Source organism: Grampus griseus, assembly GCF_964374135.1.
Source record: "Grampus griseus genome assembly, chromosome: 1".
In the NCBI taxonomy this organism is placed as follows: Eukaryota; Metazoa; Chordata; class Mammalia; order Artiodactyla; family Delphinidae; genus Grampus; species Grampus griseus.
The window spans coordinates 89,299,328-89,314,817 of record NC_139017.1 but is presented as its reverse complement, the minus strand read 5'-3'; the positions used below and the strand labels follow the sequence as shown (position 1 = coordinate 89,314,817).

The following is a 15,490-nucleotide window of genomic DNA, read 5'->3' as shown; positions in this document are numbered from 1 at the left end:
GCTGTGGGTTGCATAAGAAAGACAAGATGGGATAAGGAAGAGAGATCTTCAGCTCTAAAGCCACTAGGAGAAATACTGCTGTGGCTGATGGAGAAAAATGAAGATCAAATGAACACCAGGAAAGGACTGGGACATAACTGCAGCTCATGCTATTTGTCTTTGTCCTCCAGCCTCACCAGAAGTCCCAGTAACTATATCAATCATACACACAGGCATACTGCACTTGGAGATGGACTCTTTGTTTTTTGTTTGGATTTATTCTTTTTTTTACACAGTGTATTACATCAAACAAATTCCATCTACAACTTAGGGAGCTAGGAAGTTCTTTAAGCTTGGTTATCTGTTTGATCCCAAATCACCAACCTATGGGCAAATCCCTCCCATCTTATTCCATACTTTACTTAATTTATCCTGTTTCCTCCCTGGCTTCCTGTTTTTCTGCTTTCCTTATTTTCTTTAGATCGATAAACTTTATTATGTACCAGTTATTCTCATAGAACTCTAGTGGAGGAGACATAAAAATAAACAATTGGAATTAATATGATTAATCGTATGATAATGCATATGGTCCCCTGTATATACACATATACTCATAGGTTGGTACAATTGACTCAAGAGGTGTGAATATGAGTGAGTAAAAAAATAAAAAATACAGAGGCCAAATCTTGAAGGATCTTACAAGCTATGCTAAGGAATTTGCATTATATTCCTGAAGGTAAGGGGAAGTCTGTTAAAGACCTTTAAGAGGGGGCATGATACAGTTAGGTTTGGATTTTAGAAAGATTACTGTAGGAGCTATGTAGAGAATAGATTATAAGAGGACAATATAATACGAAGAGAGAGCATTTAAGAAGCTATTACATGGTTCTGAAGAACCTAGGGGCAGGACAGGAATAAAGACGCAGATGTAGAGAATGGACTTGAGGACATGGGAAGGGGGAAAGGTAAGCTGGGACGAAGTGAAAGAGTGGCATTGATATATATACACTACCAAATGTAAAATAGGTACCTAGTGGGAAGCAGCCACATAGCACAGGGAGATCAGCTTGGTGATTTGTGTCCAACTAGAGGGGTGGGATAGGGAGGGTGGGAGGGAGATGCAAGAGGGAGGAGATATGGGGATATATGTATACGTATAGATGAGTCACTTTGTTATACAGCAGAAACTAACACACCATTGTAAAGCAATTATACTCCAATAAAGATGTTAAAAAAACAAAGAAGCTATTACAGTAATTCAGGAGAAGAATATTTTTTAAATATTTAAAATATTTTTAAAAACTAAGGACAACATTGGCAGTGTGAACAAAGCTCTGGTGATGAGTTGCATGTAGAGAACTTGGCTGGTGAACAGACTGAAGAAAAAATAAAATAAAATGATTCCCACGTTTCCCACTTGGGAAATAGAAGAATTTGGTGTCATTCTCAGTGTCAAGGAATACAGGGGGAGGAGCATGTTTAAAGCTAGCTACTAATTATTGAGCACTCATTGCCTGCCAAGGAGATGCTAAACACTTAACATGCATTATGTAATTTTATCTCAGATTAACATCATGGAGTACATATTATTATATGAATTTAAAGAAGGAGAAATCAAGGCTCAAAAAAGTCAAGTAGCTTGACCAAAATTACATAATAGTTAAATGGTAGAGCTGGAATTCAAACCTAGGCAGACCTAACCCAGATCTGCCTTGGCTCTTAATAAACAATATACCAGTATTTATCAAAGTGTGGTGTAGAGGGGATCTGCAACCCAATCTATTGAAAAAGAATTCCTGATGAGTAGGGACTGCACTCACCAGGTATTTCTTATACAACTTAAAATTTATATGCCATTGCATACATAGTATATATTATGACTTGGTGGAAGGAGAATGACAATTTCACTTTTTAAAAAAAATAAAAATAGAACTACCATATGACCCAACAATCCCACTACTGGGCATATACCCAGAGAAAACCATAGTTCAAAAAGACACAGGCACCCCAATGTTCACTGCAGCACTATTTACAATAGCCAGGGCACAGAACCAACCTAAATGTCCATCAACAGAGAAATGGATAAAGAAGCTGTTGTACGTATACACAGTGGAATATTACTCAGCCATAAAAGGAACGAAATTGGGTCTTTTGTAGAGACGTGGATGGACCTAGAGACTGTCATACAGAGTGAAGTAAGTCAGAAAAACAAATATCATATATTAACGTATGTTAATTATGTTAATTAACGTATATGTGGAATCTGAAAAAATTTGTAGAGACAATCTTATTTACAAAGCAGAAATAGAGACACAGATGTAGAGAACAAACGTATAGATACCAAGGGGAAAGTGGGGAGGATGAATTGGGATATTGGGATTGATATATATACACTACTGATACTATGTATAAAATAGATAACTAATGAGAACCTACTGTATAGCTCAAGGAACTCTACTCAGTGCTCTGTAGTAACCTAAATGAGAAGGAAATCCAAAAAAGAGGGGGTGTATCTATATGTATAGCTGATTCACTTTGCTGTACAATATAAACTAACACAATATTGTAAAGCAACTATATGCCAATAAAAAATAACAGTAATAAAATAATAGGATAATAACTCTACTATAAGATTGCATTAATTTAAATATTAAAAACATTATATTTAAAGTCTGAAAAAAAATAAAACATGGAGATTTTAGTGTATGAAGAATACTACTTGGATTACCATAGGGGTGGAGACCAGCAAATATTTTCAGACTGGGATTTGATGCTGGGATAGTTTAAATCACAATTCTCAGCCTTGATAAGGCTAGTGGTGCTGCAACCACTGCAGGGTGGTTTGGATGAAGTATCATATGCAGGAAGGGTGGTGAAGTAGAGTAAATTATCACCCAGCTGAGCCCCCCCGACTCCTCCTCTTTCATACTCTTGTTCAGTGGGCTTTGACACCTACATCCAAATCCGCTCCAAGCTTGAAATGTCTCTGTATCTTTTCCTAAAAACATTTGCACATTTATTTTTGCATCTTACTCCATAAAATTCTGTTTTTAGTATAAAAATATGTTTAATTATGTACCAAGGGGTGAAACTCCAGGAAGTTGTATAGGGTTGTTAGTGACACTGTTTACCCTCAAGGACACCTGATGCTCTCCCTGAGAGCATGAGTAACCAATGTGAGAAACATGTGATTGTTGCTTGTTTAGGTCTAAACTTCACTACTAAATTGCAAATATTTTATCGTATTATTTCTGTGTTTTTCACAATACTTTAAAAATAGCAATGGTACCCAGTAAACAACTAATGAACTTGGAAGAGAGACATTTGAAAGAAATAAAGAGTATGAGAAATCAGAATAGACACACCAAAACACAATCACGTTTGAGTGTCACACTGGGAAGATACCTTCCTGCCTCTTGTGATTAATTGATCACTTCAACAGAGGATGCTTTGGTCTTCCCATACTCTCTTAAAGTTGGTGGTTTTCAGAAGATGGACATCAAGCAGATCTTGGACTTACTTTCTCATGTGAGAGAAAAAGGAAGCAATTTTTGCGAATCAAATCTGATCTTTCAGGACTCGAAATGCTCAAACTAATCCTCACAATGCATGATGGCATCAGGATGCAGAACATTCCTACCTTGGTGGTAGTTTATTCACCTTGTTTCTTTCAAATTACTTTAACTGAGACTGCTGACAGCTTGCTTCAGCTTTGTGTTATTAACATTTAAGTGTCTGTGTTCTGGTCTATTTTGAGACTATCTATAAGGCAAAATACTGTACCAAAGATTTTTAAGGAATGTTTATTAAGAAAATAAATTTTAAAAAGCCATTGTCCTACCAATTACAATAGTGTCAGCTTACTACAGTGTTTTCTGCAGATAGTCACTTTTGAACGCACTTGATTCTATGAATATTTCTTCTTCAGTACATACACAGTAATGATTTCGATTGCTATGTAGGAATCCATTTTTGTGGCTTGTGGCTTTAGACTTTTATTGGCTCCTTCTCAGAAACTTGGTCTTCTTGACCTCTGCAGCCCTCACCAGTTTGAAAATCCTAACCATAATTCTCTGTGGGGATTTACACCGGTGTCTATTCTGGCTTGTAATCTGTGATACGGCTTCTAGCATTCTTGTTGTAGAAAAGTGAAGCCCTCCCATCTTTATGGGAGTAAAAAAGTCCACACACGGTTAGTATTGTCAGCGAGTAGATGGAAACAAGCAACAGCTTCAGTCAGGCCTTAAGGCTGTGTCTATGGCAGGGAGGAATCTTTGTGATGAGCAAGGGGTTCCATTAGAAGATGGAGTAGTAGGTTTTTAACTTCAGAGTTACAAAAACAAAATTCTGTATTTTCTGTTATTCTTAGAGTGGCCATATTTCCCAAACTAAAAGTTAGGATTCATGCTCTGACAAATACATAGGTACTTTTGTAACACCAGTTTCAGAATATTTTAGTTGGGTCAGTCCCGAAATATTCAGGCTATGCTGTTACCATGTATATGCCCTACATTGGGACCCAACATGCCAATCAATAGGGCAGGTTACAAAGTGAGATTGCAGTGCCATTTGAAGAGATCGGTGCCCTTTGTTTCCAAAGATACAATCAATGGACAACTGGAAACACACTGCTGTATGGGCCTTTCTCATCTGAGGATATATAGAGTCTATCCCCATAGCTGTGGTCATCAAGGCTTTTCAGTATTGGTGGCATTGATATTTATCTTTCAGATTTCTGGGAAAGATACCCACTCTCTTGGATTGTTCTTACCTCTGGGTCTGGTTTCTCTCTGTTCTCCCTTAGTTCAGTAACAAAGTTGTAAGGCCTGAAAAGGGCACCTCAGCATGAGTAATTGAACATCAGCTTCCATACTCAGAGTAGTCTGAGTTTCATCTGAAAATTCATAAAGGATGGGCCTTTCCCCTTTATTAGAGCCAAGAAAAAATCTAGAAGTTCCAAGAAAGGACTGGGAGTGGAGGTCCCTCCAACCAAAAATTACCCCTCTGATATAAAGAGGTCAATCATCAGCCTCCCAGAAACTGTCCTGCTTGGTTGGCTCCCAATGAGCTGTATTTAAAGAGGAGAAAAAGCCATCTCCTGAAGGCGGTAGCCCAGCCTAGCAGCTAAAGCATGTTGCTCATGGTCTGTCTGTCTGAGAGGTGAGCAGTGGACTGTGCTACTGGTTTCTTCATCCTTCGAAAGCCTTGCACTGGCAAAGCCATAGTGATGTCCATTTCAAAGTCACAGTGGGAACAGGCCTGGAGTGCTATCTCAGAATGCAGTTTCTGCTCCCCTTGCCTTTGTGTCTTTTTTTTTTTTTTCCTTACTGTCCCTTACCAATAAAACAAGCAAGGATGAGCCAGATGCAAATGGTTGGGAGGCAGCTCTGTCTCAGTGTTTTTCACAATCTATGTAAGTGTTAACTCAAATGCTTCTCACAGCCACTTGTAAGTTACATGCCTGCTTGGCATGTAACTTAAAGTTTGTAACAGATCTCCCATGAGAATTCCCTGTAGTTCCAACTGTCATTACCAATATTTTGCCAATAGGTAAAGCTTGGAAAAGCAAGTTCACAATGGTAGGAACCACAAGTATTACACTATATACTGCTTATATAGGATTTTCTTTTTTAACTCTGAAGGATCTAGCAGATCTTAGGTGAAAGGATGTTCTTTTCAAAGTGTCACCAGAAGGAAGACACTTCTGTCCATAGAAACAGTACGAACATATCTAAAATTTTACTTATCCCTCTAAGTTCTGAAAGGACGTTAAAGAAGAATAATAACACTGCACTTTGGCTACAAAGTTCTAATTAATAACTAACTTCAGTTCTCCCAGTGGTAAAATATTACATTTTTTTTTAAATGAAATTAAACATAACAATCTTCTTCTTATTGTCATAGAAATATTTAGCAGCAATATCTGTTTAATTATTTAGGCATCTCTTAATGGTATAAATATTATCAGCACAGTCATAAATATTTTCTGCTTTGTCCATAGACAATCAGCTAAGGATCTGTTGCTTGTAGGACTTAAATTAAGATCTATTTAAGGCTGCCTGCTGGCCACAAAATAATGCTTACATTTGCTAATGCCTGAATCTGTTAGATTTAGCAACAAGAAGTGTTCTTTGCTTTCACAAGTAGGAGGAAGTTATTTTTCTTATATAAATTTTATTGTTGCTGGTATTAGAGAGATTTAGGGTGTGGTTGAAGTAGTTGAAATTTTAATTAATCTAATCCTTTAACAGCAATTGTTTTCATATTGATAATTCTCTGTAACGACAGTGCTGTACTACAGATCACACCCGTATGAAATATTTACACTAAATATTTTAGCATATAATCTCACCTCCAGCTTTCTCTTTCTAGAATGATAAGATTTTCAGCTTTGGCTTTCTTCTTTTCCTCTTTTTTCTCTTTCACCCAGCATGCAGGGTTTCTTCTTAGGGAACCAGAATGATTTGTTTTTCCTCTGCTAATTTTCTCTCAATGTCATTATCTCTCAGTAAGTTATGTTAATGGCCATCAAATCATTAATCTCCTAAAAGAGCACGGATGCTATTAAATAAGAATAGTTCAATTTCTTGTTTGTTTGTTTGGGTTTTGGTATCTACAGTCATTTGGTGTAGATTTTCATTTGAAATGATTTGTTTACTCATCAGTTTCAATAAATTGTTATGCTGCTGAAATTATCACTAGGAGTAGAGTCAGATGAAGGACAAAACTGTCATTTTGGTCAACCTCTGATTATCTCCTGTGTAAACTGGGAATTGTTCTTAATCTGCTCAAATGTCATATTCTCCAGGCAAGACTTTCTCTGACCTCCCAATATAAAATTACAGTCAGTATCCTTTCTCTAACAGCATTCTCCCCTTTAATTGGCTCTATTTTTCTGTATAGCAGTTATCATCATGTAACATTATAAAGCATTATATATCTGTTTTTTTTAGTGCATCTCTCCCCAACTAAGACAGAAGCTCTGCTAAAAGCAAGGATTTGGATTTTTCTACTGTTGTATCCTGAGAGCCAAGACAAGTGCCTTAAATATAATAATACAGTAGGCAGTCAATAAATAATTATTGAATACATGAAGCTTAAACTACCAGATCATTGCAAAGAAACGAAAGTTTCCCCTTTTCCTGGCATGCGTTTTGATGGCTGACAACTTGATGTAGGTGTAAGCATTTATCCTGGTCTGGCTGTCTTCTCAGCCCAAGTGGAAGGGTGTCCCTCTCTGGAACAAAAGCAAACAGTGCTGGATGTGGCTGTCTTCATTAAACAACTAAAACTTCGGGTTGTGCCCTGTTGTTTGGCATCCGTCCACATGTTTACAATTTTAAGAGTAATACAAAGCAGAGAATCTTAAAGGATGCTCTCCAGGAATCTATACTTATGTGGTATATAAATAGGGGTTACTAAAACAAAAAGGGGTTCCATGGTCAAATCAGTTTCTGAAACTAGGTAGTATACGAAGCTAAGGAAGGTTCTTAACGTCAAGGCATCTCAGAGGTATGATAATGCTCATTAGGGCTCTCCAAGGCAAGAAGACCTTAGGCTGTGTTTTCCAAACTCATTTGGTCATAGGCTCTTCTGCTCTACCAGGCAACTCTTGTTTCCAAGACTAGGTTGCATCATAGGGAACTCCATTGACTTAGGAGTTGAATGGGCCAGGTCAGGTGCAGGAAAAGTGGGTTCCGGCTCCACTCCTTACTCACTCTGTTATATGACCTTGGACAAGTCACTTAACACTTCTGTATGCCTCACTTTTCCGTAAGGTAGGGATGAAAAGGATTACCCAGGATAATGTATGTAAAGTAAATGATCTATAAGTGCTAAATAAACGCTGAGTATCGTCAACACCTTTTATCAAATGTAGAAACGAGTGCTTTTTAAATAGATATCTTTAAGCATATTTTCTAAGACAGGTTTCCTAGTATTGACCCACACCCAGAGTCAGCTAGCTGTGCCTCCTTTTTTGTCACAGACCCTGTCCCCATCTGAGGAGCTCTGTGTATCTAAGCAGAGATCAAGGAAATGCTATATTTCAACAAGGCTTAATACAAATGTCTGATAACTCACTTTGGTGTATCCCGCAGAGTTGATTTCCTGTGTTTCAATACCCTTGACCTCAGATGAAGATGCTTTTGTCAGGAGAAAGGTGGTAGCATCCAAGTTAATGATTGTGCAGATGGCCACATGCTGACAGATTTTGAAGTGACCATATTTTTTCCAGTAAATTTCACATGAAGGTGTGATTTGTGTAAATCTGACCCCTTCCAGTAAAATGTGCATTTCCATATATTTAGAATTTATAAATCCTGACAGATTCCACAATATTTATAGCCCTCCATAAAAAGCCTTTGCCAGTTTGCAGAGCTCTGCATTTGGCTCTCTGGTATGCTTAAGAGAGTTTAAATAATAATAAATTTGGTGATTTATTCCACCTGGAACAGAAACTTATTTTGCCCCCATTGGCTCACTATGAGTGGGATACTATAAATAGTGCCACAGATGCTGGGATCAAGAATAGGGAATTGAAATTCAAGAGAGAACAGAAACATTTCCATTATCACTGATGCCTTGAATGTATTTTTAAAACATTTCTGGTCCTCAAATAATGTACCTTCTCTCCTTTCTCCTACCCCATCTCAATTACACTCAGACCCCCAAACCTGTTGCCAGCTTTAGGATTCAGTTGCATTAATGGAAAAGAGAGAGTGGAAGTATTGGCTGACTAGGCAGGACAAAGTTGCCTCTAGGGAGGCCAAAGCAAGTCTCCAATGTTCGTCTTACATTTCGCAGGAGTCAGCTGGTAACTGAGCATTAATGTCTAAAGTGTAAATTCATTATTTGAGACCCAGCTCATGCATCCTGCAGATATGATGAAAAGGTCTCAGTTCATGAAAAAGAAAAAAGAAAAAATCTAGTTGTAATTACAAGAGAAAGCCTAAGGACAATGTCAGAGGATCAATTCTTTCACCCATTCATGCTTATAATTACCCAGTACAGGGTAATAGAGAAATACCTGACTCGTTGACTCCAAATGATACCATTTTTTAAAACACAAAATAACCCAAAATTTGGGAGCCAATTGTTTGCCATAGAATCAGTCTACCAATGAAACCTGAGAGCAGCCATTTAGTTTCTCATAAGTGGTGTTATAACTTGTTGTGATATATGACAAGGAGACTTATTTTCAGCTTCTTGTTAGAGTAGACTGTGAAGGAATTAGCCTTTGTGTGAGGGAAAATAATAATAATGGCTAACATCCACAGAGAGCTGACCGTGGGCCGGCACAGAGTAATACAACAAGTGGCAGTGATTCTCTGCAAAAACCTTCTAATTAAGTACTGGATTTTCCTGTCCTGATAAGTTGGAGCACACCCCCACCCTGAGCAATCCCCTTGCCTCTAGCTAATAGGATGGCAGATGTTGGGACCAAGCCCCAGAGCCTGTAGTGTACCACATTTTAATGATTTGTGGTGAGCAAAGTAAATGCTTTAAAAGCAAGCTTTATGAAGCAGGGACCCAGTTAAGTATGATGGATTTGAGGTGAAGCAAAAAGAAGCTGGATGTCATATGGGGGTATTGTTTCCCAAACAGGACACAGGTATCTACGGTTCATTGCTAATTCTAAAGCTTTACTTGAAAAATGACTTCTTAAAAAATTGTGCTCTTGAGGAATGTCCTTGAGGCATGGAGGAATTTCCTTGCTTTTCTATAACATCTTTCTAAGAGGATGCGGAGGTATTGAGCTGTTAGACAGTTGCTCAGTGTCTTTGTGCTTCTGAGATCACATTATGGGTCTAACACATATGGGATAAATAAACTGTTTTCATTTCTTAAAGACCATGGGAGGAAATAAGACAAGTAAATTACCATATTGCTTCTTTTTTTTTTAAGCTATTAAAGAGGGGAATCCAGTTAAGGCAAATAAAAATGATTACTGCAAACAGGTTGTTGTTGGTTTTTTTCTTTTTCTCCTAGCCTCCCACTCAGCAACAGCAATATGGCAAGACTTGTGTCAAACCAGTGTTCTGATGCACCCTCTTTTCTTCTTCTTCCATAGGGCAACCCCTACATGTGCAATAATGAGTGTGATGCAAGTACCCCGGAGCTGGCACATCCACCTGAGCTGATGTTTGATTTTGAAGGAAGACATCCTTCTACATTTTGGCAGTCTGCTACTTGGAAAGAGTATCCCAAGCCTCTCCAGGTTAACATCACTCTGTCTTGGAGCAAAACTATTGAGCTCACAGACAACATAGTTATTACCTTTGAATCGGGGCGTCCAGACCAAATGATCCTGGAGAAATCTCTTGATTATGGACGAACATGGCAGCCCTATCAGTATTATGCCACAGACTGCTTAGATGCTTTCCACATGGATCCTAAATCCGTGAAGGATTTATCACAGCATACGGTCTTAGAAATCATTTGCACCGAAGAGTACTCCACAGGGTATATGACCAACAGCAAAATAATCCACTTTGAAATCAAAGATAGGTTCGCGTTTTTTGCCGGACCTTGGCTACGCAATATGGCTTCCCTCTACGGACAACTGGATACAACCAAGAAACTCAGAGATTTCTTTACTGTCACAGACCTGAGGATAAGGCTTTTGAGACCTGCCGTTGGGGAAATATTTGTAGACGAGCTACACTTGGCACGCTACTTCTATGCCATCTCAGACATAAAGGTTCATGGAAGGTAAGAAAACAACTGTCTGACTTGAATGAGAATGGGTGTGTCCAAAGAAAAGGCCAGTTTGCTGCTCCTGCAGCTGTAGAGTGACATTTGTCCCTTTCTACTGTAACATTTTCTCAGGAACGCCAGCCTAGAGGTAGGTTCTGAGGCATTTGAGACCCTTCTAACTCAGCAGTAATTGGTGATCCCAGAGTTGCTGTCACTGAACCTGAACCTGGCAGGATTTCTTAGAATTTAAACCAGAGGCCAAAAAAAACCATCTTACTTGAGAACAAGGAACTCACTAGGTCAGGGGGTGGTTTAAGTCTTTAAGGTAACGAAGCCAGGGGAACAAAGCCAGCTGCTCTGTAAAAGGGACTGAAAAACAAAAAATACATCTTACTATTGTTTTTGAATGCAAGAGAGAGTTTCAGCATGGTTCAACTCTCTGTTTATGTTTTGTTATACCGTACCAAAAAAGTTCCAGAAATGAAAGTTATATCTCTTTACATTTATTAAATCAGAACCGAAAGCATTTAGGAAATACACTGCATTTATTAATGAGGGGCAAGCTCTACTTTTCAGGTTCTTGAATGTTATTATCTTAAAAGGATATACTATCGTTTAAAATATGAACCTGACTCAGGCTACCTTCATTTTGTCAGTCAATTACAGATGCACCAGAGTTCAAATGCATTCATGCTCCCAGTCAGGCATATCTTTTTTTTGATAATATACCAGAGACACAATTGAGCAAGTTTCCAAGGATTTTGAAGACATTTAAATGAAAAACTTGAATAATGAGAACGAGCACCACCAACACAGAGATTCTCAACCAGATTTTTAAGTGTGGTATGCTACCAGAATAGCCATCTGACAGGAGTTGAAGCATGAGATGATGAGTTGGGAAAACTAAAGGTAAGAGTGGAGTATAGAGCACATTGAGGGAAAAAAAAAGGAAATGTGAAGCAAAGCAATAATCATTCTAAAAATGCCAAGAGAGCTTTAAATCAAAATATATGAGGATAAGAGTGTAAACAGTACATACATCATGTAGGTTTAGTTCATCATAAAAGCTAAACAAATAAGTCCAGATTCATTGATTACTGGCTTCCAGTAATCCCTTAGGGCAGCTTAGTCCTCAGAGACTGGAGAAGTGTTGAGACTCCCTGGGCTTTCAGAGAGTTGTCTCAAACCACCTTTAATAATGGTGCTGGTACACTTGTGCACTAGAAGGAAGAAGTGGCCACTGCTGTTAAGTGAGAGCCAGAGTGGGCACGCAGAATGGGGTGGTGGGCATGACCTCGGTAAGGTGGAAAAGGTTTCAGAATTTTACCTTATGGAATCTGACTTATGGAGAACAGCAGGAACTGATGGCCACCTACTCTCAGCTTTGTTCTGGCTTCATGTTTCTCATGGAGGAGTCAAGAATCTTTAGCTATGGAGCCTCTTTTAAAACTTTTAACCAAGGTTTGGTGAAGTTTGATGAAAATATCTTTAGAGCAAAATCATATTTCTGAGAGAAATATGCACTGGTTCAATATTGAGCTTGTGTGTTCTAGAGTTCATATACGACCAGGGCATGACATGAGAGCAGTGTGGAGCTATGATGTTTCATATGAGTTTGTGATTTATAATAAAATGCAGCTATTGTACTCATGAATATTTTAGCAAAAGATCAGTTTCCAGTATCTTATTCTTGGGAACATACAATATATAAAAACAGTTGATGTTGATATTATTAACAATAGCATACCACAACAAAGTAATAAGCATTCTGTTTATCTACAAGAATAAATATCAAAATTAATAAGCTGAGATGTGAATTTGAATCCTAGTGTGATCTATATTGTTAGGTAGAATCATCTAGGTCAGCTTACTTACAGTTTGAGAAATCCTTAAACTAAGCCAAAATCCTTATAGCCCAACTTCCCCTAAAACTCTCATTTTTCACTTATAAAAAAGGCAGTCTTGTGATGTTTTTTGGCTGGAAAATAAACATTGTTTGGGCTTATGTCTGTTATTAGATATTCATTTTTGTTTCCTCTGATTACTTAAGAGAGTATAAAATACACTTTAAAGCTAAAAGCATTTTGGTGCATTCTCTATTGGAGTCGGACATACTGTCACTTAAAGATGCCATGTTAGAAATGTAGAATCCCACCAGATTTATCATTTTTCTTTTATCTTTCATCCTAGTAGTATCCTTCAACTGTATTTCAATGGTTCTGAGGAGTTTGGAGGAGCCCTCCTCCCTTCTCTGGGACTCACCTCCACTGTCTTTTCCTGTTCACCAGTCAACTGAAAGCTGGTGAAGAAGCAGCTGGGCAAAAGAGAAAGGTCCAATAGAGGTGAACCCCTTCCATAAGGTTCCACTCTGTCACCTCCAAACTCTGTCCAAATTCCTCAGGGCAAAACTGATGCTGGCATGTACTGTGCTAGGTACCAGATGGCTGGGGTATTTTTAGTCTTAAGGGAGGGACTAAAGAAGCAAGGCCTGATGGCTCGGGCATATCTCCAGCTTCTAAGTTATATAAGGAAGATGGAGCCACTAAGGGAACTGTTGAGCTATTGCCTGGTTCACAGCCCTTTCAGCAAAGAAGCTGATATACACTTGAAAATTTCAGTTGGGTTAAAATCCTGAGTCATCTTTTTCCTATATAGTGAATAATCTATAGGAGGATTTGATGATCTCTAAAAGAAGGTACTAAAATTTCTTTTCAAGAATATCATAAATATAAACTTTCCAAAATATAACTGTCTTTGCTTCCCTCAGCCCATGCCCTCTGCCATCCTTGATGTGATTACAATGTTTAACTTACTTTTACATGTCTGTGTCTGATCATTATAATGATATTTTTCTACCTGTCACTCCCCCACCACTCCCACCATGATGTGAGAATTGGCGTGAGTTATTTGGGGAAAGTGGGTAAATTTCCATAGAATAGTGGACACATAATACTACAAGTTTTTTTCACCTTGAAATATTAAGCTACGAAACAAAAACAATTGACTGTGAATTCCAATTTTCTACTTCCTGTGCACGTGTATATGGCCTTTATGTTTTATACTGACTGGCATTATTTGGTGTAAAACTAGTTTTGATTGTTATTAAACTAATGTAGCATTTATGTTCTTTTTAGCATGTGACACATCTGATACCAATTTTATTGTTGACAACTATAATCACATCATAAAAATTTTATGCCTCTTTTGCTACATACATATTTTGCTTCCATTTACTCACTCTTATTGTGTATTTATTAAGATAATGGAGGAAAAAGAGGACATAAGGCCGTTGGCAATCTCAGCAACTCCATGTTACTTACATTGTTCAATAAACCTAATAATCTTCATGGACTAATTCTGACTTACGGATGTCCTGCTTCAGTAAATCAGGGTGATTTTCTCTAGTGAATAATAGACGAGTACAGTGTGCCAGTACCTTAATTAAAGAGTGGCTCTCTTAGTCTTGATCTCATTTTAATTTACAGGGTAATACTACAATAATATTACTAATGGAAGTTACATTAAAGGGCATCAAGTAGCATTAACTGTATTAAATTATGGTACTTGTGTTAATTAACTGCTGAAGCAAGATGGTTCTAATGGCCAAAAAGGTCATCTAATGCATAAATAACATCTACCCAGACAAGGGGTGAGAGGAGAAATGAAGAGTAGATGTTTGTTCTGAATATCTTTTTATACAGACAGGGAGTTAAATGCACAGGGCTGTTAAATATAGATATGTCCAAAATGTTTTCTTAGTCACGCAGTTGGAAGTTTTGACTTTTAAGTGTTTTGTTTCTGTTTAAACTTTCCAGATTCAAATTCATTGAAAAGTAAACATTATATTTGTAAGATACATAGATTTTAGAGAATATAAATTCAACATTATCGTTTCTTTGAGGTGAAGGGCTTCAAGGAAGCAATGCAATTTATTGTAATAATTGTTAAGTCTGAAAGACCAATGAACATTGGATAATATGCTCATTTATTTGTAAGATATACAGTCAGCAGTGTATCAAGGTACTGGTTTCAGACATAAGATAACAGAAATTTTTTTCAACCTCAAAAGATTTAGGACAGAATTGTAAAAACTTTTCTCAGTGATAGAAAACTCTAATGCACATCTCCATTACTTGCCTTGTTACACAATATTCCTAAACATAATTATCAATAATTTTTTCCCAGTAGTGTTTACTCATTTCTTGATCCCTGCAGGGCCTACCCAAGCTCCCTATAGGTGGTTGGCTGTCAGTTACTATTTAGAGAATTGACTTCGCCCTGATGCCTCCATTTATCTTTAAGAAAAGAGCCAGGGAGCACTAGCACAGAAGCTCCACTTCCACACACTTTTGGGTGCTTTCTTTGCTTCACTGCTGCCCCAGCTCAGAAGCACAGCCTTCCTGCCTAATCCCAGGACCTGGGAAAGTCCAGGGACAGAAATATTCTCTTTGGGTATCAGAAGTGAGAAAGGTCCCCTATACTCTCACCCTCAGAAGGAATCAGATATATTTATTTAAATGTCGCCTCCTTGGTATTTGCTCTAATTGGGACAAAGTGAGGTTGAAATTCACTTTCTTGAAGCAAGACTTTCAAATGGTTAGTGCACAGACTTGTGATATTAGGTAAACAGGAACACCGGTGGAAGTTTAAAAGTAAAAAAGCAGTTGGGCATTTTTCAAACTTTCTCAAATAATTTGGAAAACACATGTAATATGGAAGTGCTTTGCCAATTATAAAAGACTTACATTTATCCTGTAATTTCTCTTAGTCTTTTTCCTAGCGGCAATTTGGATAAATCCACCAAAATATTTGC

The 15,490-nt window shown here is 37.8% G+C and overlaps 1 protein-coding gene across 2 annotated transcripts in view; it reads left to right on the top strand.

The window, feature by feature from the left end:
• Positions 1-15,490, top strand: part of NTNG1 (netrin G1) — a gene marked incomplete at both ends in the record, with an annotated part of 325,294 nt that overhangs the window by 156,861 nt on the left and 152,943 nt on the right. For both annotated transcript variants that reach the window (XM_082661459.1, XM_082661458.1), the window contains one exon: positions 10,052-10,692. In XM_082661459.1, the coding sequence (XP_082517585.1) occupies positions 10,052-10,692 (641 nt within the window). The remainder of the gene's footprint in view (positions 1-10,051; positions 10,693-15,490) is intronic.